The sequence below is a fragment of the Watersipora subatra genome, chromosome 7, assembly GCF_963576615.1.
Source record: "Watersipora subatra chromosome 7, tzWatSuba1.1, whole genome shotgun sequence".
Classification (NCBI taxonomy): domain Eukaryota; kingdom Metazoa; phylum Bryozoa; class Gymnolaemata; order Cheilostomatida; family Watersiporidae; genus Watersipora; species Watersipora subatra.
Window position 1 is genome coordinate 34,226,059 of NC_088714.1, and position 25,938 is coordinate 34,251,996.

At 34.9% G+C, this 25,938-nt stretch overlaps 2 protein-coding genes across 2 annotated transcripts in view; one reads left to right on the forward strand and one right to left on the reverse strand.

Annotated features, from left to right (window-relative positions):
* On the reverse strand, positions 1–24,617 carry LOC137400700 (nesprin-1-like). The gene is made up of 14 exons (XM_068087031.1): positions 24,608–24,617; positions 12,461–12,621; positions 10,485–10,604; positions 8,818–8,979; positions 7,226–7,322; positions 6,770–6,975; positions 4,904–5,117; positions 4,517–4,620; positions 3,481–3,647; positions 3,067–3,220; positions 2,240–2,383; positions 981–1,253; positions 305–484; positions 1–12 (listed from the first exon to the last, which is right to left on the reverse strand). Exons 1-14 carry the CDS (start codon positions 24,615–24,617, stop codon positions 1–3), a joined length of 2,004 nt encoding a protein of 667 aa, XP_067943132.1.
* Positions 16,291–25,938, forward strand: part of LOC137401086 (beta-1,3-galactosyltransferase 1-like) — a 15,613-nt gene continuing 5,965 nt past the window's right edge. Inside the window, exons 1-2 of the mRNA XM_068087439.1 lie at positions 16,291–16,364; positions 21,628–21,738. The gene's annotated coding sequence lies outside the window, so the exon portion shown is untranslated. The remainder of the gene's footprint in view (positions 16,365–21,627; positions 21,739–25,938) is intronic.

The following is a 25,938-nucleotide window of genomic DNA, read 5'->3' on the forward strand; positions in this document are numbered from 1 at the left end:
TTATGGATTCTCCTGTAAGCAGTACAGACATCTTCTGATACAGGCTGTTGAAACATCCGTAGACATTAATATTGATGTATACACATATCGATACCGGCTATTTAGACATTCGCTGATATGTACAATGCTATATATATATATATATATTTGTACATCAGTACATCTAGTAAGTTCATTCTAATATTTATACGCGTAAGAACTGTCAACGAATATGCTGCAAGAAAATATGTTATATCGAAGCAGCTTATGCAAATAATATGAATTGAAGTAAGCTTCAACTCCTCGATAACAAGGGTTACCTTACCTGCAGCAATGCCCATACATTCTCATCATACTCTCCCGCTTGCAGGGATTCGCTGATTTGCTTAACGCATTGATCTGATTGGCTAAGTAATCTCACTGCTTCTAATGACGGAATTCGATATTCCAGTATTTTCTGGTGAATGATGCCTTTCTGCTTGTACTGAGCCCATCGTTCCTCAACCTAGTAAAGAGCACCCATTATTAGCGCTGCTATATATAAACATATCATCATATTAGTTACATGTTCATAGTTATGAAGGATCAGTTGCGGAGCGGAGCGTGATGTAAGTTAGGAATGGGAGCATTATAGGTCGTTAGGTGTCTAGCGAAAACTCCACAATCTTAGTAGCCAAGTGTACCTTATTTGTTATTGGCCACTCACATAAATGCTAAAAAAACTCTACATTCAGTGATGTAACAGCGTGTCAGAAAATACACACATTCTGGAAACTAGGATAAGTATTACACACAGAACACATTGAGACATTTCTTTAAGTTAAATAGCTTTGCTTACTTACAGTCTTTTTGTATAGCAAAAGCATTTATAAACAACAAAGCACTGCCGTAATAACGTAGAGTATTATTATATATAAACAAGAGAAGACAACTGCTACACTAAGGCTAGAAAAGGTTGCAAGGTAACAACCGCTGCTGTAATAAGCGCAATTTTTGCTGACCTGCTTGAGCTTATGAAGTGTTTGAGAATCAGGCTGAGTGATTTGAGTAGCAACTTCTTGCAGGGACTTGACGGCGTCTGGTAAATCTTGGTTAAAGAACCGCTTGTGCTGTTTGAGAGCCTCGTCTGCTGGCATTTCCTCATCGACAACGAGTGACGAGGGGCAGTCTTCAAGGAGTTTCACAAGAGAGGCGTACCTCTCTTCAAACACACTCAGTGAGCCGAGTTGAGATCCAACTTGTGTCTCTATGCCTTTGGCTTGTCGAAGACAATCCTAACAGCGCAAGAGTTGATTTTTCTCAGATGAACATTTAAAATGGCAGCTTTATGCTAGACTTAGGTTTGACTTAGAAATGCAGCCTTAGCTTTTGTATGTCCTCTAACATTATGAATGCAAAACCCATAGCAGAATGTTAAGCTTCGCAGTAAAGTGGTCATGACACCAATACATTGTGTACGAGTGGGCGCACAGGCCAAATACAAATGTACATTGATATACATGTAAATACTTTCAAAAAAGCCCACTTTAAACTAGCTAAAACTTTTTGTAATTGACAATGTGTCATTATTGGTTCATCTTTTAATCTTACAATCTGTAGAGCTGGTTTAAGGTAAGCATAATATTAGTCCAAAAACCAAGACTTGCTATTAATATAACTGCGGGCCGTTTGTTATCAAAACTATCTTTTTAAGTATTCATTGCTAAGAAATTTGTGTTTATGAAGTTTTGCTTTCTGCTATTACATAATATTATGTAGTTATTGCAACATTTCAAATCATATCATAATATAACTTTAATTTAATTGTTATTAAACTGAATTAAAAAAATGTCCACATTCTGCGTTTTACTAGAATCGAAAAATAAAAATAAACACATTTTTCACCTTATTCCATATTCACTTATAGGATTTATACAATTTTACAAAACGAAGTTGTTGTCATATTTGCTTTAAATAAGTTAGATAAAAAATAGTTGCTTAATTACTTAACTACTGACCTCTGGCATTAAATTATCTTTTATTTATGGCACAGACAAAATGGATTGCTATCTTGAAACTGCAAATTTCATGTTTTTGACTAAGAACCAGATGTAGCGTACTAAAAGCTTTTTAGTCTTAAAAACTCACGGTTATGGCATCTTATAATTTACATTTTGCACTTTTGCTCGGATATTTAAATAGTACTGTATAATCTATACATGTAAATTTTGTAGACATACTGAGTAGAACAGACAGGCATGCTGTTACTAAAAATGCTTACAATAAATCTCTGGTTGATGGTAGAGAGTTTGTCTTCGAGAGGCTCTATCTGAATACAATCTTGTGAGTATCTCACCAACTTCTGGAAAGTCTTTGCTTTGCTAGTTAGCATTGTCTTGTATATCGGCATCGAGTCGAAATGTGTCTGTAATGTGCAGTATATATATGTGCGGAAATATATTTAAAGTGGTGTAAGTAAAAAGAGTAATGTTAAAGGGAGCTGGAAACAGAAAGTTGAAACTTTGTTATGGTCTAAAGGATCAAAGGCATGAGGGAAAAGTTGAAGAACTAAGTGATTATGCAAGAGTCATAGGAAGTAATGAAATCCTTTTTTTAAAAATGTTTCAAATATTAAAACTAATCTGAAACGATGAAAAAGTTTCTAGAACTAGCTATGCAGATCCTGTTACTAATAGTCAGTGGTACTAGTAAGGTTACTAGTAGTTAGTGGTACTAGTAAGGTTACTAGTAGTTAGAGATACTAGTAAGGTTACTAATATTTAGAGGTACTAGTAAAGTTACTAATAGTTAGAGATACTAGTAAGGTTACTAATAGTTAGAGGTACTAGTAATGTTACTAATAGTTAGAGATACTAGTAAGGTTACTAATAGTTAGAGGTACTAGTAATGTTACTAATAGTTAGAGATACTAGTAAGGTTACTAATAGTTAGAGGTACTAGTAATGTTACTAATAGTTAGAGATACTAGTAAGGTTACTAATAGTTAGAGGTACTAGTAATGTTACTAATAGTTAGAGATACTAGTAAGATTACTAGTAGTTAGAGGTCCGAAGAAGATTACAAAATGCTACACCCAACAAATATGACCTGAAATCGCTGGGCGTACTGCTGAATATCTATTGAACCAGTGGACTTTCCTTCCTCCAGCAGTCCTTCTCCTTTGCTGATCCAGTCGATAAGTTCAATCAGTCCTTCATCTAAGTTGTCTATTAATGGCTGAGCATGTTTCAGGGTAGCCAATCTGTTACAAAGTAAGATATCTCATTAGTGTTACATCTTGAAGGAAAATAAATTGGGTAGAAAAAATTTTCTTCTTTATTTTGTCAGTTTTAATTTTATTTTTGAGAGAAACCATATATTTGAAGGTCTTTATTGTCAATTACCCTAAATCAGTAAAGACTTTCGTGGTCAAACATAGAGAAACTTTGTCATACTTTTCTCCGCCAAACCAACCAAACCTTGCAATGTTGTAGCCATTATTCGGGTTATACTGACACCCACCTTTCACTTACGCCTCTCTCCACTTGTTGAAACATCTCCTTGGCTTGTTTCACTTTAGCAACCATCGCTGCACCAACTTCTTTTGTACATTGCTTGGCCAGCTGCTGCGCTGACCTTGACATTTCCTTCAAGCTCTCATTCATGTCACTCAGCTCAGTCATCAGTTCCTGTCAGCAAATATACCAGCTGTTAGCAAGTTCACACAGGTGCTGCAAATAGTGTTCTCATAGTTACAGCTGATTGATTTCAACTCTAAGTTTTTTGTTAACCTGGTAATTACAGTAATTTGTATATTTGCACTCTAATCGCAGTGTAACCAATTAAAGTCTGATATCTGCTGATGCTCTGCTAATAATGACAATTCTTGGGGTATGCAAAATCTGTTTGTAATTATTGGTAAAGTTCAATTAGCTAAGCGAGTATTTGCGGAGTTGTTTTTTTGTTATTTTCTTACCAGAGCTTGGTTTCAACGTGAGCCTTCATGTGAAAGCAAAACAGTTTTTAGCTACGCATACCTCTTTATTGTATGAAAAGAATGATAATTATTGCTTCATATTCACCCTGTTATTTAATAATTTCTTTCATGCATTACTCTAATGCACTATTCTAATGCACTAATATAATTTAGTACTTTGATGCACTACTCTGTTGTATCACTTTAGTGCACTACTCTAATGCACTATTCTTATGCACTACTTTAATGAAGTATTTTAATACATTACTCTATTGTATCTCTTAGGTGGATAAATTTAATACATAGCTCAATAAAATTATTCTAATGCACTCCTATAATGCATTACTTGAATGCATTATTCTGAAGCATTACTCCAATGCACTGCTCTATTATACTACGTACTTGCATATCTAAATTCCCAAAAGAATCTCCAAATTTTATCAACCTAGCAAATTAGAAACTTGGTGATGCAACCATTATTCAGAGAAAAACAATGAAAAGAGATATTATGGTTCAGGAGTCAAACACAATACACAGCTATTAGTGATTCCAACAAGAGTTAGAAGTATGGTTATAATTTACCTCAAGGTGTTCTATTTGAGATTTAACCTCTTCAGAGCTGCATTCAGCTGGATACTTGAGAATGACTGCTGAGTTTTGGAGCCAAGTCAGCTTTTTTAGCAAAGCTAAAATTAAGAATGACAGCGAGTGTGAAATTTCCTAAGTTCACAAGCAACCCTCTATAGCATGGAGGGTTGCTGGACCACAGGCTCTGTAGCATGGAGAGTTACTAGACTATAGGCTCTATAGTATGGAGCCTATAGTCTAGACTATACACTCTATAACAAGTCATTAGGTTAGTTGATGACATCGGCAAAGACAAGGCAGAGATTTCTTTAAAAACACTGAACTGAACCCTACTGAACTATCTTCACAGCCAATAATAGATTTCTGTATTTCATCACCTACCTTGCTCAAACTCTTTAGCTCTTTGTCCAGAGGAATGCGCTTGACGAAACTGTTCGACGCCATCGCAGATCTCCTTCCACCGCCGGTTGAGTAAGAGCAGAGACTCTTCAAGACTCAAAACGACTGACTCGTCGCATGTCTCTATGAGAAATCCGCCTGACTCATTCAGTTCTGAGTGCTTTTCTCTCCAGCCTTCCAGGTCTCGGAAGAAAGTCTTAGCAAAATTAATGGTAATAATATTAAGACTTCCGCAGTAAAGAGATTTGTTATACATAAAAGCGGCATTGATATTTATAATATCGTTAAAAGCTTTTACACCATTTTATGTTTATTTAATTCAGTGTGCTGGCCCAGTGCTGCCATAATAGAACTGTCAGTCGGTGCTTGCGTCAACTTGTTTGTTGAGGAAGCATATGTTGTTGATATTAAACTACGATTAGTAAATACTGGTAGTTGTAAATGCAGAGCTATTGTATTATGAGGAATCGTCTCCTCTTTTTAAACTTTGACTACTTTGATTAAAATATTACAGGACACTATATTGATTAGATTATGATAAATGGTTTTAACAATTTATTTTTTATCTTGAAGTTATTTTTATTCCAGTTTGTGCCGGTTTAAACATGTTTGTTTAGACACACTTTTAGGTACATGTAGATTGACAAAACCCATTATCACAAGCACTGTTTAAATACACTTGAACTACGAGTGCACCAATAAATTTGAGATATAAGTAGCATTTTGAGCAAGTTTTTGTCTTATCATGCGAGACAAATTTGAGACACAAGCCGGCTCTCGATGCAGCTGCTAAGTGGTCGAGTATGCAAGAGGCTGTTCAAATGAACAGCATCGCCCGGTCTTTTTCGTCAGATCTAATCGAATAAGTTTTAAATATGTCGGCTAAAAGTTTACTTCAGTGAAACTGAAGTAAAAAGTGCCAAGGCGGAAGACATAAATTACAAAAACGAAAACAGAATTAGGATTAAGCTAAGTGTAAGATTAACACAATCTTTAAGTGTATGTTTAGTAAGCTATAAATTTATTTACATGTTAAATTTAAAGTTTATGTTATGTTACGAAGCATCACAAAAGCGTAGAATACCGAGTGTCATCAAGTCTCACTCACACTGCCACTTAAAGTCATCAAGTCTCTCTCACACTGCCATTAACCGCTACCATTTGTCTCGAAGCTAAGAACTTTATATAGTACTGTACATAATAATGTTATGTTTTATTGCTGATCATAATTACTAAATAGGTATTTGTCACTTTGTGAGTGTAGGTGATGACTTATAATAGTTAAAAACACATTTTTATCGTAATATCTAAATTTTACATGAGTTTTTAGAAGATGACAACAAATTAATAATTTGAATTTAGTTATTTTATATAAGAAATACAGCATTGAGATACGAGAATATTGACATACGAGCCAAAGAACTCTGTCACAGAACGCATTAAGCTCGTATGTCGAGGTATGAGTATAATAATTAATCATATGCAAGTCTGTCTTTATGAATAATGTAAATCCAAGATTATACAAAAAAAAATTGAAGCCGATTTCTCATCAAAAACCAGTAATTTTATGGTTTGCTATAGCTTCACATGTAATTGTACATTTTAAACTGCTTCATTAGACAGCTGAAGTTTAAAATATAGTAAATTTAGTGAGTGTCATAGTAGATCTAACATTACTGCCATAAACAAGATTTTGTATTTTCATGTTATCTTGAATTATCAGCATATGTTCAACATCGACAGAATCTTTTTCCAACCTAAGTAGGTATACTTAGGTTTATTTTTTGTACTTAAAAAAACTTAGGTTTTTTCTGTTTTTGTACTCATTTTATACTGAGAGGCACTTACCATCTGCTGATCTGCAGGGGCTTCAAGCATCCTCTCTGCTTCTTCCATGTACTTTAGGAGCACATCTTTGCTAGCTTTGTAGCGCTTCCAGTGACGAATAGCCTCGTGCAACATGGATTCTATTGAGCCAATTTCAACGCTGAGTTGTCTCCACCTTTCATCTATTTGCTTTAGGGTGCTGTTTATTGTCTCCCCTTCTGACTTGTCTGTAATCAGACCACAACAATCATTATTTTAAAGAATCAAATTAATTTGAATAATAGTTTCTATTCGTAATGCAAATCTACTCAGCTTTACCATGGCTCAATATAATTTTAAAAAGTTTAAATACTTTTAAATTGTGATTTATCACAAAATTTTAAACTTTTAAAATTATAAAAATCACTAATTATCGCAGTGGTAATGTTAGTTTATAGTTTTAATCCTAACTGTTTGTAGTCAACGGCAGAGCTGTACCTGTCTTATCATGCTGCTGATAAAGCGCCGCCAGTGATTGAACTTCCTTCAGTGTTGAATCATAGTGACTCATCAGGCCTCTCTTCTTCACGTAATCCTTCAACATGATTATCTAATATACTCACAATTTGGAAGTTAATGCCTGCATATAATCCTGCAACACTATGACATCACACCCTCCCATAGTTTCCTCACAATTTGGAAGTTATCGTCCTTACATAATCCTGCAACACTGACATCACAGCCTCCCATAGTTTACTCATAATTTGGAAGTTATCATCCTTACACAATCCTGCAACACTATGACATCACACCTTCCCATAGTTTACTCACAATTTGGAAGTTATCATCCTTACATAATCCTGCAACACTATGACATCACAGCCTCCCCTAGTTTACTCACAATTTGGGAGTTATCATCCTTACATAATCCTGCAACACTATGACATCACACCCTCCCATAGTTTACTCCCAATTTGGGAGTTATCGTCCTTACGTAATCCTGCAATACTATGACATCACACCCTCCCATAGTTTACTCATAATTTGGGAATTATCATCCTTACATAATTCTGCAACACTATGACATCACAGCCTCCCATAGTTTACTCCCAATTTGGGAGTTATCGTCCTTACATAATCCTGCAACACTATGACATCACAGCCTCCCATAGTTTACTCATAATTTGGAAGTTATCATCCTTACATAATCCTGCAACACTATGACATCACACCCTCCCATAGTTTACTCACAATTTGGAAGTTATCGTCCTTACATAATCCTGCAACACTATGACATCACACCCTTCCATGGTTTTCTCACAATTTGGAAGTTATCGTCCTAACAAAATCCTGCAACACTATGACATCACAGCCTCCCCTAGTTTACTCAAAATTTAGAAATTATCCTTCATATGTAATTCTGCAACATGATGACAGCGTACTCTCACATGTCTACTCATCGGTTGGGCAATATTGCACGTGTCTATTCTTGTCAACAAGTCAGTTCTTACCATATTTTCTATACCCATATGTATATGTATATGTACAGTATATGTGTATCTATTTGACAGCGTTAGTCATACGTGACTCTCGGCTATGACTAAGTATAGATAGAAAAATAGCTGCATGTGTCTAGTTTGCTACAACTAGCAAACTACAAGTCACCAGTTGACATACCGTTAACAAAAATAGTTACAATTTACAATTTGCTAGAACAAAGAAAATGAAATGTTTGAAAGCTATCAATTTGTCATCACTAAATTTATGTTTTTGAGATAATAAAGTGATTTACTTAAATAAGTAAGTAAATATATTTATTTAAAAAACATATTGTTATATAATTAAATAAATAATTGACATATTTATGATTTATATTCATTTAATGAATATAGCGGTATAGTATCTCGATGAAAAACTAAAGCTGATGCCTTGAACCATGTTTTGGCGCTACGTGTAAATGTTTTACAAATGGCACATACATTTAACTAATTTTTAATTTATTGTATTATATATTCTTATACAGCATTGTGTTGTAGACTAGCTAGGTAGGTAGGAAGGTAGTTTAAGAAATATATCGGAGTTATCCTTACATTGTAATCATTGAGCACTGCTTGCACATCCTCCTGATAGGCTAACTTCTTGGTCCATTGCTTGAGTTTAGCTTCTGTGTTCACAAGGAAAGCGAGCATTGTGTACTTGAGCTGCTCATAATCCAGCTGACGGTGTCTGTATTGAGCCTGCACTGACACTTCCTGTCGGTATGCAAAAATATGTCAGTAGCCTTTGACACTCACATACCAGGTACTTGTCTGTTGCCTGATCTCAACTGTTGCATTGCATGTTGTGATACTTTGACCCTTGTCGAACAGACACTTGTCAACAATCTGACACCAGGCTTTTTCTTCTGTCAGATCTTTACACTACCACACACCTGCATGCATGTGTCTATTACCACTCCCTGGTGATTGAAAAATGTATGTTAATGCCCAAATGTTTAATACTAGATCTTGATATTCACCCAAGTGATTGTTTTTTACAATTCATAGATTTTGTCTGCATGTACTAGTCAGTATGGAATGCTCAGTCAAAACTGGAAAATTTGACCTTTTATTTACTAGGTAAAATTCTAATGTTTTAAAAAATTAAGAGGTGTCAAATTTTACTTGAGCTTCAATTACAGATAAGAAGTATTTAAAATGATCCCTTATGATGACTTTATTTTAGATTTATTAGACTTACACTTGAGTCAATGAGTTGTTCAAACATTTTCAAAAAAGTCCCTAAAAATAAGGGTTTAGTGTGTGCATAATACTCAACTAATCAAAATTCACAGATATGTCCTTTGAATTCTACTCGACTCTGATGTATAAGTCAATGTTCTATTTCTAGTATTCACAGCTCGGATGACTACAATGTTTTGATAACTTATAATCAAAACAGCAAAGTATCTCTATAAACTAAAAATCCATAAAATTCATCCTTCACTCCGAGTTTTCCCATAGTTTATTAATATCAGTTTTGTCAAACATTCGTCCTTGCCCTGCGGGTTAATGCTGATATATAAAAAGCCAACTATCAGGTACCATAAACATTGTGCAGACACTTGTGAAGTTTTAACAATAGTGAGGGGTACTATGGTTTCAATTGAGTGTTCATGTACAATAGTGAGGGGTACTATGGTTTCAATTGAGTGTTCATGTACAATAGTGAGGGGTACTATGGTTTCAATTGAGTGTTCATGTACAATAGTGAGGGGTACTATGGTTTCAATTGAGTGTTCATGTACAATAGTGAGGGGTACTATGGTTTCAGTTGAGTGTTCATGTACAATAGTGAGGGGTACTATGGTTTCAGTTGAGTTATCATGTACAATAGTGAGGGGTACTATGGTTTCAGTTGAGTTATCATGTACAATAGTGAGGGGTACTATGGTTTCAATTGAGTTATCATGTAAGAGTACAAACTATTGTATGTGAAGTATTGGCAACACAATGTGTATAAGGTCCATGAAGATGCTGCTTGCAGGAGCCTTATTTATAGGTGCAGCTAAAATAAATTCATTTTCTCAAAGAATAGTACATAGTCACCAACTGAAAGACCAGACCAGCATTGACACACCCATCTTGTTGATGCAATTGGGTATGACGAGCATACCTTTGTTGTTATATACTGTATACTAACGGAAAGTGTGTAATCTGCTGCTTTAGGTTTTTGATGTCAAGCAGGAAGTACATTGAGTTTAATGTAAAAACTGAACCTTGAGTCTGGTGCTGGTTCGTAGAATTAGGTCCTCTGGAATAGGCTTGCCGTTGCACACTCGAGATTTTTTAAGCATTGAGAATGCTTGTTTCATTGGCTCCAAGTCTTGAAAGAAATTCTACAATAAAATGAATTTGTTACAAAAATAATTATTTTTAGGGCCCACAGGATTAAAATAAATTTAAATTGATTTTATGCACCGCATTTTCAATATACCTGATTTGTTGCATAGCCTGTAGTTCAACTAAGTGGTAAAGGAATATGATAGAATTGTGATAGGATAAATTCCTGCCCATGAGACATATGAGGTTTTATACCTGAATTTAATCTAAAAGGTTATAAAAATGCTGCCTATAAAATAAATAGCTTCGAAGTTTGATATAAAGTTGTATAAATATGCAACAAACTGCATAGAAGTGACTCCAATAGCCCAAAAGTAACAAAGGATGTTTACTTAAGGGTACAGTAACTCCCACAAATATTCGCTAAACCGGTATAGAAATGATGCGTGACATTGTAGTCATGGCAACATAACTCCTGTAATATAAAGGGTTCAACATTCAAGGCAGATTTTCTATAAAAAGAATGATAGTTCTCATTGGCATCAGATTGTTGTGAATTTGCATTTCATGAAATTTGTTCCATATAATGCTGCCAGCTGTAGATTTGTTCACCGATAACTAGATTCAAAATTTTATGATAGCATCAAAAAAATTACCAGCATGTTGGACTGGCCTACTCTGTTATAATTGAATATAATGCTGAATACTTTGTATCGAATATGTATTTTATTTCTTTTTATTTCTTTTGGCAACAAATCATCTTGTTGATGACTAACAATGCCAATAAAAAGTTATATATACATACAATACCGTAGCTCACGATGAAGGGAGTTATTCCCTCTTTTCACAACTGCCATAAAATGTTATACATTTTCAATGGCTTTGCTAGTACATGTACAACATGTCAATGATTTATTTTGATCCTTTGTGCCAACACATTCTAAATATAAACATGTTATTAAAGAGAATCTCTTATCAGGTGTATGCTCTAAACTAAACTCTAAAGATCCAAACATGTACTGTACTTTAAAATTGAATTCTCCATGTTTTACTAGGAGCTTCAATTGTTTACAATCCAGCTTGTTGAACAAAATTTCAAGGTTTCAGTTGATTACAACTACGGGATTCATAAAAGTCTGCTTAGATTTGCTAAACCATATCCACCATATTATTATCCACCATATTATTATCCACCATATTATTATCCACCATATTATTATCCACCATATTATTATCCACCATATTATTATCCACCATATTATTATCCACCATATTATTATCCACCATATTATTATCCACCATATTATTATCCACCATATTATTATCCACCATATTATTATCCACCATATTATTATCCACCATATTATTATCCACCATATTATTATCCACCATATTATTATCCACCATATTATTATCCACCATATTATTATCCACCATATTATTATCCACCATATTATTATCCACCATATTATTATCCACCATATTATTATCCACCATATTATTATCTTAAATATAAAAGTGACGATCTAGTCGGAGCCCAGTCAAGTTGCAGGGCAGTTGGATGCAAAATCAATAGAACTCAATCGTCCCTGGTCAGTCACCGATCACATCTACTCATTCGTCTTGGCCTTCCTTTGTTTCTCATTTCAGCAAAATGAAAATGTAATATGGGAAATTGAGATCTCATTGATGAAAGAAAACGTCGTAAACACTTTAAATGTTGTCTGCCATTGACCTGACAATCACTTTTGCTCGCAGAACGCCGATCTGTTTGCAGGCAGCTAACACTAGGACCAAAAACTGTCGTATCGGTAGAGGCGATGACAGCTTGAAAAAAACATGGTCGGAAAGTGGCAAAGTGAGATAGCTAGACACTGATACTTGTAGCGGATGTAAACATTTGCAAACATACCTGGTGTCGTAGAAAGCTGGCCTTGACATCTTCAAGCTCTGCCATTGGTGGCACGGGAGGGGATTGGAGAAGGCCCTCAGCATCGCACAGCCATTTGCAGATGTTGCCGAGAGGCTTAGGGAAAGAGCTGTCCAACCTTTTGCTCCAATCGATGTATTTAACTGAAAAATTAGTTGAAATAAATATGGGATGATAAACATACAACTACTGTCTGTATGACAATGTACCTGGAGATAAACATACGACTACCATCTGTATGACAATGTACATGGAGATAAACATATGACTACCGTCTGTATGGCAATGTACATAGAGATAAACATATGACTACCATCTGTATGACAATGTACATGGAGATAAACATATGACTACCATCTGTATGACAATGTACATGGAGATAAACATATGACTACCATCTGTATGGCAATATACATGAAGATAAACATATGACTACCATCTGTATGACAATGTACATGGAGATAAACATATGACTACCGTCTGTATGGCAATGTACATGGAGATAAACATATGACTACCATCTGTATGACAATGTACATGGAGATAAACATATGACTACCATCTGTATGACAATGTACATGGAGATAAACATATGACTACCATCTGTATGGCAATATACATGAAGATAAACATATGACTACCATCTGTATGACAATGTACATGGAGATAAACATATGACTACCGTCTGTATGGCAATGTACATGGAGATAAACATATGACTACCATCTGTATGACAATGTACATGGAGATAAACATATGACTACCATCTGTATGACAATGTACATGGAGATAAACATACGACTACCATCTGTATGGCAATACAATATACATGGAGATAGACATACGACTACCATCTGTATGACAATGTACATGGAGATAAACATATGACTACCATCTGTATGGCAATATACATGGAGATAAACATATGACTACCATCTGTATGGCAATATACATGAAGATAAACATATGACTACCATCTGTATGACAATGTACATGGAGATAAACATATGACTACCATCTGTATGGCAATACACATGGAGATAAACATATGACTACCATCTGTATGGCAATGTACATGGAGATAAACATATGACTACCATCTGTATGACAATGTACATGGAGATAAACATATGACTACCATCTGTATGACAATGTACATGGAGATAAACATATGACTACCATCTGTATGGCAATATACATGAAGATAAACATATGACTACCATCTGTATGACAATGTACATGGAGATAAACATATGACTACCGTCTGTATGGCAATGTACATGGAGATAAACATATGACTACCATCTGTATGACAATGTACATGGAGATAAACATATGACTACCATCTGTATGACAATGTACATGGAGATAAACATATGACTACCATCTGTATGGCAATATACATGAAGATAAACATATGACTACCATCTGTATGACAATGTACATGGAGATAAACATACGACTACCATCTGTATGGCAATACAATATACATGGAGATAGACATACGACTACCATCTGTATGACAATGTACATGGAGATAAACATATGACTACCATCTGTATGGCAATATACATGAAGATAAACATATGACTACCATCTGTATGACAATACAATATACATGGAGATAGACATACGACTACCATCTGTATGACAATGTACATGGAGATAAACATACGACTACCATCTGTATGACAATGTACATGGAGATAAACATACGACTACCATCTGTATGGCAATACAATATACATGGAGATAGACATACGACTTTTGACTAGCATAATTTTTGCATTTTTATGCTTCATAGAAATGCGGGAAATTAAGAAAACATTTCAGTGTTTTTGTTCAGTGAGCAATAGGCTATATATACATGTATATATATCTTATATTTATATATGTATTTCCCAAAGTATGTCTGTCCTTCCGGCTATAGATGTAGCTATAGCGCACACTGATTATTTTACCAATGCGGATACACGTTACGATGCTCCTGTTAAAAAATGCTTTTCGTAAGGTTCAATTACTATATCTGGAGTCAATCTCAATCTGGGGTCAATCTGGGGTCTGGCTATTCTTCTCACGGCGACAATTATATCGTCTCCGTGAGAAAGTCTTGACAATATCTCTCCGTTCGATCAGATAAAGACAATATGATATCTCATTTTTACATTTGTATCTAGAAGTACCAGCATCGTCGTATTCAAAGTATTGATGAATGCTTCTGGTGGAACAGTAACCTTTTTTATACACACACTTCTATGCCAGAATTGTTATTATTAATTCAACATATTCAGGATTTTTATTTTGTTTTCTCAGTTCGTATTAATTGTATCATTACCGAATCATCTTTTATTATAATCGTAGCAAAACCGACTTAATTTAGTTATTACTTGCTAATTATTTCACATTTATATCTAAACCCTTTTATAGTTGTTTTATTTTTTTTAATTTATTTGACCTGCACGAAACCTTTTCCTCACGATATGAAGTTTAATAGTTGTTTAACAAAGTTTGAAAACCTTTACAGTTGTTTTTATTTCTCTTAATTTATTTCAATTACACAAAAAACTTTTCTCATGATATGTAGTTTGAAAGTTTGAATGGCAAATATTGTTATATGTTAAATGCAAATCAATTTTCTGACCAAAGACTTTTTATAACCCGGGCAACGCCGGGTAGCACAGCTTATATTTATGTATATATGTACAATGCATATATATATATATATAGAATATATACATAAATTCTCTGAAAGTCGCCGATAGAAGTAAGAATCGGAAGAGGGAGAATGTGCTCTACAGTTCATAGGTTTTGGCGTTACTGACAACTGAGATAAATGAAATTTGGTTGCATCACTTTTTTTAGTTAAATTAAATCCCGCTTGCTGTAAGGTTTTCAAAAGATAATGCCTTTTCTGAAGTATGTCATCGAATTATGGAAACAGTGATGTTGTCCACTCCTCATTTCTCCTACTCGTCTCCGTAGGATCAAGCTCATAATTAATTGGTGGAAGCATCTGAGTTATAGCAATAATACAGGGTGTTACTCTAGATGGAAAGATATCTGGCTTTACGATGAACAGCTAGTGAGATCTAAAAGGTTCAGGGAGTATTGGGAGTTGGGGACCAGATTCACGCTTATCTAAATTTAACCAGTTTCACTTTGTGACTCAGTAAGGAGAGAACGTTACGCCAAAAGTTTTTGTAAGCATTGTCAGGATCAGGAAATTTCCAGTTCGCTTTATTTAAACCATATTCATTTCCCTGCCTACTTCAGTTGTGTTCTAGGGTCTTTCACCTAATTAGTATAATTGCCTAATGCGTAGTTTATGACTAACTACTGAGCGCTTATCTTGTCACCAATGATTGGCTATGTAGAGCTGCTCGTAAGGGGTGTAGTTAAAATGGTTGCGTCATTATTTTAGGATGTACTCAAGATAATTTTAATTTTTACTAATTTAAAACAGTTTGTTAATCTAATCAAAGATGCTAATCAGATTTAGAAGTTGAAATTGTTATACATGTTTGGTGTAATTTTTTCAATGCTCCTGCACTTCAATGATTCAAAACCAAAATAAATGTTGGTTTTGCCAATAACTTTTGCGTTTATTGTTTGATATTTATTGAATGCAATACTTATTAGTTAACATTGTGTTTGTTTATTGCACACAATTATACTATTCAATACAAAGCTAATCTAAATACAGAGCAAACAGCCCCAGTACATGTACCACTTATATCTTGGCATTGTTACACTCCTTGACCTTGATTAGAAAGCGCTGTATAATCTAAAGCCGTTAGATGGATCAAATGCTCAGACTTGCACTAGTAGCTACAACGTACCCTATGCGTTGTCGGAGGTATGAACAATTGTTAATCAAACAAGAGAGGTAAGGTATAGCTATTATTGAGTCAGCATAGTAATAATTTTATATATGACTTCAGCGTTCAAAGTTATTTACCATTCATCGTACCAGTATCTTGAGAAGATCATTAGTGGGTACGTGAATTTGCCACCTGGTTAACGTTGCAGATGGCTGTCCACCTCGCGCCACGTATTGTGTTTGGCTATTTTTCAATTAGATTATTGCACGGTCTGGGTCTTTAAAGTCACTGACATGTTGATATAAGCAAAATGTGTCTCAAGGCGTGATAGTTTCGCTCTGATTGCACCTGAACAATCAATAAGGCGGCATCAATACCGTGTTCTTTTGTTTCTATACCGTGCTTTGAAAGTCACCTTTGTACGTTCCTATTCTAAATTAGACATGTTAGTCATAAATATATATATATATTTATAGTTCTAATAGTTTCATGGTATCATGTTAATGATGCAAATTTTACAATGAATAACTTGTGCTGCTCTAGGCTGTTAGGTGGTTCTCAGCACAGTTTAAAAAGATATTATAATCTATATCAGTTCTACAAACTTTGTTGACCCAGCTGTTGGTACACACTGCTCGCATTCACGTTTGTCCTGTCGATTAAGTTACTGTGGCATATGCTGCTTCACTGGCAATTTGGTGAGCTCTTATTCAGAAATACATGTAGCTTTAATCATAGTCAAGTTTTTCAGTCTTCAATTACTGTTCGAGTTATAAGTTTACTCATGTCTGTGAAATCGGTACAGAGACAAGCAAGTCATTAAGTACTTGAATACCAAAACACTAGTACTTGCAATAATTTTAGAGATTGAGCATTACACAACAGTTTGGACATTTTGGTCATTTGTAAAATTTGCAATATTTATTATTTTGTTTGTTTTTTATGCAAAGATTATTTTACTATGCTCGCCAAATTTAATGTATTTTTTTTGTTTTAAGTTGCTAAATATTCTATCTCAGCTGATTTGATCTAAATCAAGACCTACACAATTTAACCCAATTAGCAAATCTTCAACTTTGACAATATTCTTATAAAGGATTGTTTTGATATGATTGCCATTTATTTCTCATCTGTGAACAATTTGGTTCGTAATTTTACTAAGAAAACTGGCTATATTTTTGCAATGTTTTTGTTAACATAGCTGACATAGCTGAAACTGAAACCCATTGCATGGGTACTTTCTTGTTATGTCAGACATTTAAAACTACTGATGACCTTCAGTATGCTGTAAATGAATGAGGCACTCAATGACCACTTTTTGTCATACGTAATAAACCTTGCTTTGTATAATTAAAAATTAAGATTTTTCATTTTTCATCTAATATTGGCTCACCAAACACGGTGAAGAATCACCAAACCGAAGTTCATCATTTCAAATTACTAGTAGCCTAGCCTACAGTAATCCCTCATGCTCCTGCGGTTAATCAAGAGTGGTGCTTCACTCCTGATAAGCGAAAATCCTTGAAATAATCAACTCATATTTAATAAAGTTCTTCATTAATCATACACATTTTATTCTTTTTGTTTATTGAATTCAACAGGCATGATGGATGATAACACGAGCATTTTCTAACTTTACAAACCATCACAAGAAAAACGGTAAGCAGTGACTATCCTTCGTTTTTTCGTGACGTCATTCTATCGTTGTCCACCATCTTTATGGACACATTTTATCGTTAAAAACGCGAAGCTTCTGCAATTAATTATTGCAAACAATGCTTTTGTTTACAATGTTTTTGTTTTAGTGTCAAAACAACACCGAAAAATACTATTAATCAAGAGAATGATGATCGTTTTCTAAAAAGATGGCGACTTTTTCGTGGACGAGCGCATGTGCAAACAGGGTGTTGACGTAAAAAAAACGATGGATTGCTATCACTGAGAGATATTTATGTAATTTATTGTTTTTATTTACTCCAAGGAGTAATTTCACCTCGCAAAGTACTGAAGCTGTGAAAGCTGAGCTGCGAAGTAACAAGTAATATTGATATTGGAAAATGGTGGTGGCCCTGATTTAGCCTCTTTCAGTGTAGTTATCTGCTAGTTATCTTTAGTTTCCAAGTAGTCAAACCTGGATATGCAAAGTTGATTCATTCCTAGTTGTAATCACTTTGATATTTTTATATGGAATATGATATGCCAACTTTTCTTTTAATGTTTTGTTATATTATGACATTAAAATGTAAGAAGCAAGAAGATGAACTAAAATATGGCCAGGTACTCCAGCAAGAAACTAATTGTGTCATGATCACAGAAACCATGGTTAAGTTGGGATTATAAGATTTAGAGTTATCTACACTAGCAGAAGGAGAAATTTCTCACAGCTGTTTTGCAAAAAAAATTTTGATTCTAGCTTAATTACAGCAGATTCTATGGTCAAAAAACTGAATGCACGTTTACCATTAGTACGAAAACATAGTTCCGAGAAAACTGGTGTTAAAGTTTGAGAAACGAAAACCAATGCACAATTTTGTTTACATCTCAAAACGTCATAGCAACAAATATCAAGAAGTTGTGATATTTATCTAGATTTCTGTATTTACATTCAAAAAATTATGCTGAATTTATAAATCTAAACAGCTTTTACAGTCATACTTCAACTTACGAGCTTAATGCGTTCCGAGACTGAGCTCGTATGTCAATTTACTCGCATGATGGTGCAATTCATTTATATATAGAACAATTAAATATATATTGATTGGTTTCCATACTCTAAAAAAAGCAAATTAAACACTCAAAACAAGATATTGTAACAGAAAGAACATGTTGGTTATTGTCCTTACGTACTACATGCTTTCAAAAAGCAACAAATAAAAAATAATGCAAGGAAATGTGATTAATTAAAATGTAAAATTAAATACATACAATAGCAGTTAACACTCGCATTTGCCAGGGAGGGAGATATAAGTTATCCTTCGTTACAACAGGTGACTTTGGTAAATTTGGATTTTATCAAAGTGTTAAAAGACAAACTTACAAGCAAACCAAAAAGCAAACTTTCATTTTCAACTAAACGTAATTAAAATTTCTTCGGCGTTCATAGTTGGTTCAAATTTCTCGCTGGTTAGCGAGAAATTTTTCCTTTTCTTTCGCTTTCACGACTAGCCGGCCGTTTTAAGATAAACCTATCTAAGGACGTTTGCCTTTGTCGCCCTTGCAACATGTCGCGATTAGGACGAACACAGGTGTCGCCACAAATGGTTAACGCACGACCACTAGCCAACTTGTCCGAATGTCTATTAAACAGTTTGGATAGATAGCGCCGGCCTTTTCACATAGCATCGTTTCAGTTACGCTGTCACCGGCCAATTGTTTGTCCAATGCCATCAGCGGTCGTGAAGATCGCTGCACCGTTTATAAACTATGGTTAGTCCTTCTGCGAACTAAATGCCCTGAATATAATCCTTCTGTTTGATAATTATGAATGTATTTCTGTCATATTGCCGAGCTAGCTGAATCACGCATACACATTTCGCATATTTTTCAATATTTTTCCGTTTAATATCGACTGTTATCATTTGCTTTTTCTTTGTAATATCTTTCATTTTACTGGCAAACTTTCGGTCTACGCACAGTACTTTTAATTCACATAATTCTGCACAGAAAATCGTGCACAAAAAACACGGTACAACAGTATAACCTGAGCAGTTGAAAAATTCAGAGTGATGCTGTTCTCATAAAACACCTCCGGCATACTTGGCAACTGACTCAAGTGCTCGTATCTCAAACATGGCTCGTATGTTAGTGCTAAAACTTGCTTGAAAGCTGGCTCGTATCTCAAGTTTCTCGTACGTTGGAGCACTCGTAAGTTGAAGTATTACTGTAGCTGGTTGTCATAGAAATAGCTTTATATTTATAAAAAACGTATTACTTAATTTTGCAGATGTTACAAACGGCTTGGCAGTATCGCGATATTGAGCACAGCCGTAATACTATCAACAAAATCTTTAGAAAAATAACAACAGTAACATATTGCACACCATCGATCACTACATACTTCGATCGTGTAAACTCGAATTATTGTTCTTAAAATTAAATCTAAAAACAATCTTATAAAATCGAATAATTATCCTTACAATTAAATATTGTAATAAGCTTGTAAGAATTGTTAGGAAACTATCATCGTAATTCCTTTTACTTTCACTGCTTTTTACATCAGTTGGAATACCAAAGTACTCATAAGTGTCCAAAATGTCAAAGTTATCTTTAAAATCGACAAAAAAGAAACGATTATACTTATCGGACACCATTTTTCAGTACTTCCTGTTTAGCATAGCAACGGTTTTAAGGGTTTTTTCCCAGGGTTAAATACTTCTATTGGCTAAACTGATTTCAGATTGAGAAAGATCACTCTTTGATTGGTCCAGATGCACGTGTTAGAAAAATCGTTACCAATATCATAAATTCAGTTAGTGCAACTTCAAAGTCGGATAACTCAACTTCGTGATTTGCGACTTGACCATGGTTTCTGTGACCGCGACCCAATTGCCAGGGCATAAAAACCAGTAACTGAAATATTTTATTCCTGAAGCAGTATTATGCGGTACACGAGAGTAGGGATTCAATTGTTTTTATTCTGAGATAGTTCATGGCATTATTATTTTTCAGGTACAAAACAGCTTGTAGTAGCAAGTAGCACAATCTCCAAATGTTTCACATGGCTTTAGTAGCGGTCCAATATGCACGAGCCACTAGGAAATCGTCATGTTTCATTTGTGGCCGACAAACTTTTTTATTAGGTGTATAATGAGCTATCTAATAAATCTGAAAAATTCATTGGTCATAGATGAGATTGCATAGAGCCTCTCATACTTTTAAAAACTTATAAAAATGTTTTAAAAGAATCTTCCAAGTTCATTGCTAGACTTTTTTCTGACCTCTTGTGCATTTACAAAGAAGAATGACAACTGAAGCTAATGCCTGCGTAAAGAATTGATGATCACAATGCTGTTGTCTGAATCGTCTTTCAATTATTTAGAACAAATTACATGTCTATAGATTGAAGCCATTTTGAACAAAATATTGTTTTATCAAAACAGTTACTGGGTTGTTGGCCTTCTATAAAAGCATATGGTTCATAAATATGCTCTAACAGGCATCTTCAAACAGTACTAAACTGTAACAGCTTTATTTGACATTGAACATCTGGCTTCATCTGGCACTCAGTAGATCTCTTGACTATTAATGTAGTGTTTGTCAGCAGGAATGCAGCTGAGTTTTAGCATCAGCAAAGGCCTTGCTATTGATAGGCTTGCTGATGTTTTGTAGCTTCAATCAACCGGAAGAGTGATAAGACAGAGGAGTGATAAGACGTATGGACTCATTCAGAGGATGCAGCTCGCAACAATTGCTAAGGAAGGTTGAACTCTTATCTTACTGGTAGGATTGCTGGTGATTACTTGCATAGTACAACTGTAGGGGGGCCAGGATCAGCCATTGTTGAGGCTTTGCATATATTCATAAACTCAGGCTATCGACTATTATTATTCTATCATTTGAAGGGTGACTCATGAACGGCTCGAACAAAATATTTTTAGTATTCTCTGTTATACAACTAGTAATTGTAACCTACAATCGTTAGATTTTTGTTTAGATATCAGTTCAGTTTTTAATGCTGTCACTGTGTTTTATTCTTCAATGGCGATGCCTGCTGTCGACCGCTTTCAACGATTCAGAATTGTACAGTATAGATCTTTCCAAGATTTACAATGTATTCCTCACAACAAAATTTGTTGAAATAAACTCACTTTTGGGTCACGTTTACTTTTCAATTCATGCATAGTCAACTAGTTGCACTAAAAAGTAATTATTTTGCCATCCTCATGCCAGCAACCCATCCTTGGCATGTAAATGTTAATGTTAAGACAATGAGTCCAGTATAAACAGTACTGAGTAGTAGTTAGTAGCAGTGGTAGTAGTGAGTAGCAGTGGAAGGTTTTTGTAGCAGAAACGCGTGTGGTTGTGAGCTGAAATTTATTTACCTCCACTGGTGAGAACTTAGTTGAGTGTTATCGATATGGATCCGTCAGCTATGAGCATTTCTAAGATGTCAAAGTACAGTCAAACATGGATAACTCGCCCTCGGATAGCTCGAACACATGGTTAACTCGAACGGTTTCTTTGGTAAATGATAAATTGCTTTAGATAACTCGACCTCAACTCTGTTAACTCCATAGATATATATACCATAGGTACATATATATCTATGGTTAACTCGAACAGTTTTTGCCCAACGGCTACCTAGACGGTTGTTATCGCTTAAGAAAATCACTTTATTATAAGTCATAGAGGTAAACCTCAACTTTTCGTAATTCATAGGCGTCGTTATTACCACCAACGGCAAAATATTTTTGTCAACGACTTTTCTAAAGGTTTGGTGAAATTTGATTTTTACCAAACATCCGCTTAGCGATCGCCTTTCGGAAGCATGGAAAAGTGAGGTGATCTTCGCATGAACTTCAAGAAAAATCGGCAAAATTGATCTTGGTTAAAATGCTCAAAAGAAAAAGATGTCTTTTCTTCTGAGCATTTCAACAACGATCAAGTTTTGCCAATTTTAATCTAAAAGACGTCCTGGCAATAACATCACCTCAAACAACAAACCAATCTCAACTGATAGAAAAATCTCCTATACTTTTTGATAAAAAAGTTTTAAACTTTACATTAGAAGCATTTAATTTGAAACAAGCCATTTATGCTTTTGATTTATATTATAGTTTGTATATGTACATGTATCTACTAATAAATAAATAAATACATGGACTTGTGACAGTGCTCTGATAACTTGAACGCTCTGATAACTCGAACACTTTCACTCGGTCCCGTGAAGTTCGAGTTATCCATGTTTGACTGTACCTGCACAGTGAATGCCTTTCACAAATTTAGAGAAACGAAACGGCGCCGAATGCATTAGATTTTACCGTTTTAATGGTTTGGTTTGGAAGCAATTCCTAAGCCATTCGAAGCATGGAAATGCAGTTTATATTTTAAGGCCTGCACGCTTATCTATCGCATATCTATCTAGCGACTCTGCTATCTAGCGACTCTGCTATCATATGCTGTGATGTACCTCGTCATAACAACTAGTTACAGTTCTCCTACATAGAGGATCTAGAAACACACAAAAAATTTTCCTTTTTTGCAAACAATGTTCTATATTCTCAATTTGTCTGCCATAAAATGTGATTGTGAAAATAACCAGCAACACATCTAGGTAGATTAAAGACAGCATTTCACGATGAGCTGACCAATAGGAAATGGTGATTTTTCTTATGTAAGTGCGCGCATACATGTATCAGAATTAGTGTATGGCAGTCTCATATCATAGCATTAGGCTCATTTATAATTACTTTTAGTAATGAGAAAGTATGTACCAATTTCATTGACTGCCATATTGATTTATAAAGCCAAAAGTTAACAAACCAGGTTATTCAAATCACAAATGTAAACATGAGCATCCCATCCAGTGCAAGCTTGCATTGTATTTCTCCTATTAGGTTAGACTATGACTGTGTCATCATTACTTAATGTAAACCTGCTTGTAAGGAGATCCACTTAATGATTTTTGCAATGATAAAAATAGTTAGTTTTTTGGTCCTCTGATTTATTTAAAAGTTAAAATTTGTTTGCTGTGCTTAGACTATGATCATCATGTGATCACTCACTGTTTACATCAAATGTAGTCGAGCTTAAAAAGTTGCGATCTTGCTAAAAAGTAGAGTTGTCATAGTTGTTTCATGATACTTCTCAAGGTCAACCTTTATTAATCAGCTCCCGCTACCTTTTTAAAGCATTAACGAATGTCAAGGCTATAACTTCAGCAATTATGTCTGAGCCATGTTAAGCTCAGTATTATAGACTGCAAAATACTAAGCTTGTTCACATTTATTTTGCCCGTTTATTTTGATGTGTTTTATAAAAAACATTTTGTTGCTTGAAATCTTTAATCTCTATATTTGTTGCTTGTGGCAACACAATTTTATTTTGGTAATCTGGATCAACGTTTAAGGGCCAACAGAAACATAAAATCCCTCATAGATTTCAAGTATCACTGGTATGCTTGTATCGACTTGTATCGACTTGGTCTCATGCGTCTAGTTTATTCATTGCAGAGATTTCTGTAAGTCTAGGCTAAACATTAGCTTAGATTGTTGCTCCTATATCTGTCAGCTAGTCGTAGTCAGCTAGTAGCTGGTGACCAAATGTGCCTGACACAGGCTTAGCTGTCTAGTTCAAATTATTGACTAACCTGCAATCATTTCGCTTGCCTGACCTTGATGTCACTGCCAGCGTTTGAGTGTCATACCAAGCCTACTAACTAGTCTACCCTTCACTGTTTTAGTAACTTTAATTAGCACCAGCAGTTACACACTTGGTAGATAACTAGTGCACTCAACTGACATTCTGAGGTGTGCAGTCTGTGACACGTCCTATTGAATACTCATAAGTTTCTATCTTAGGAATTCTGGTTGTAGCCAAGTTTTCTCTATGCATATTTCTTGTAAAAGTATGTAATTCTGGAATGATAATTTGCAAGTAGTAGCAATGTCAAAAGTAGCGATATCAGTTGAACTAAGCCAGGTCAGACACCGTTAGCTTGCTTTCAGATTCGCTACAAAATTTATCCGGATCATAGTGTTCTAGAACTCCTTACACCCACGCGCACACACACACGGATAACTGACACATCGCCTGCTTGTAGATTCCCTACATAAATTATTGAAGTAATTTTTGAATTGGTTGAAGCACAACAAAAGTATGCACTACCATAGTCGATGGCCAATAAGTACATGCTTGTCAGTGTACCGTTGGTTAAGGTCACAAGGCCAATGAAAAAAATTTATCATTTGTGGCTACACAAACCGAAAGCTTGCCGTACAACAAGCGCATTCAGAGAGCACAAAATGTATGATTACTGGACTCTTCTATGAATCGTTTGCAAATCAATAGAGTATGTATTGCGTTGATCGCTTATCCTTGAAATCGTTTTGTAGAAGATAACATCAACTTTCGGGATACTCTTATGACTTAATGAGTGCTTGTTGCTTACACCTATCCGACAGATATTTTATCACATGTGTGTTTCTGTGGTACGAGTCGGTTTCCAAAGGAATACTAATATGTTGAGGCTGTTTATAAGAGAAGTAGCTTGATGTGCCAGCAAAACCGATTGACCTTGTAAAATTGACCAAATCTCATCAAGGAAGTCTAGTAATAGAAGTCAAAAAGTTTTGACCTTTGCTGACCTTGCTGTTCCCTTGTATGATAAGAACAAGATGAGAATGCGAAGGTTTCCTACTTTGGTTTTAATTTGAGGGGTGGTGAAGTGGTTTGAAAGGCACTATAACGCCTGTAGATTGCCTCATGCCATAGTGTCTTAGCTATGGCTGAGCAACCTCAGATACATTATAGTAATTCCTTGTTATTTCATGGTTCGCCTTTTGAGGTTTCAGTACATTGTGGTTAAAAAATACTCATTAATAAATTAAATATAAAAGAAAATTAATTAAAAACAGTAAAGAAATTAAAATACATTAATATACATACATGAAAATACATTTATTAACCTATGACTTACTT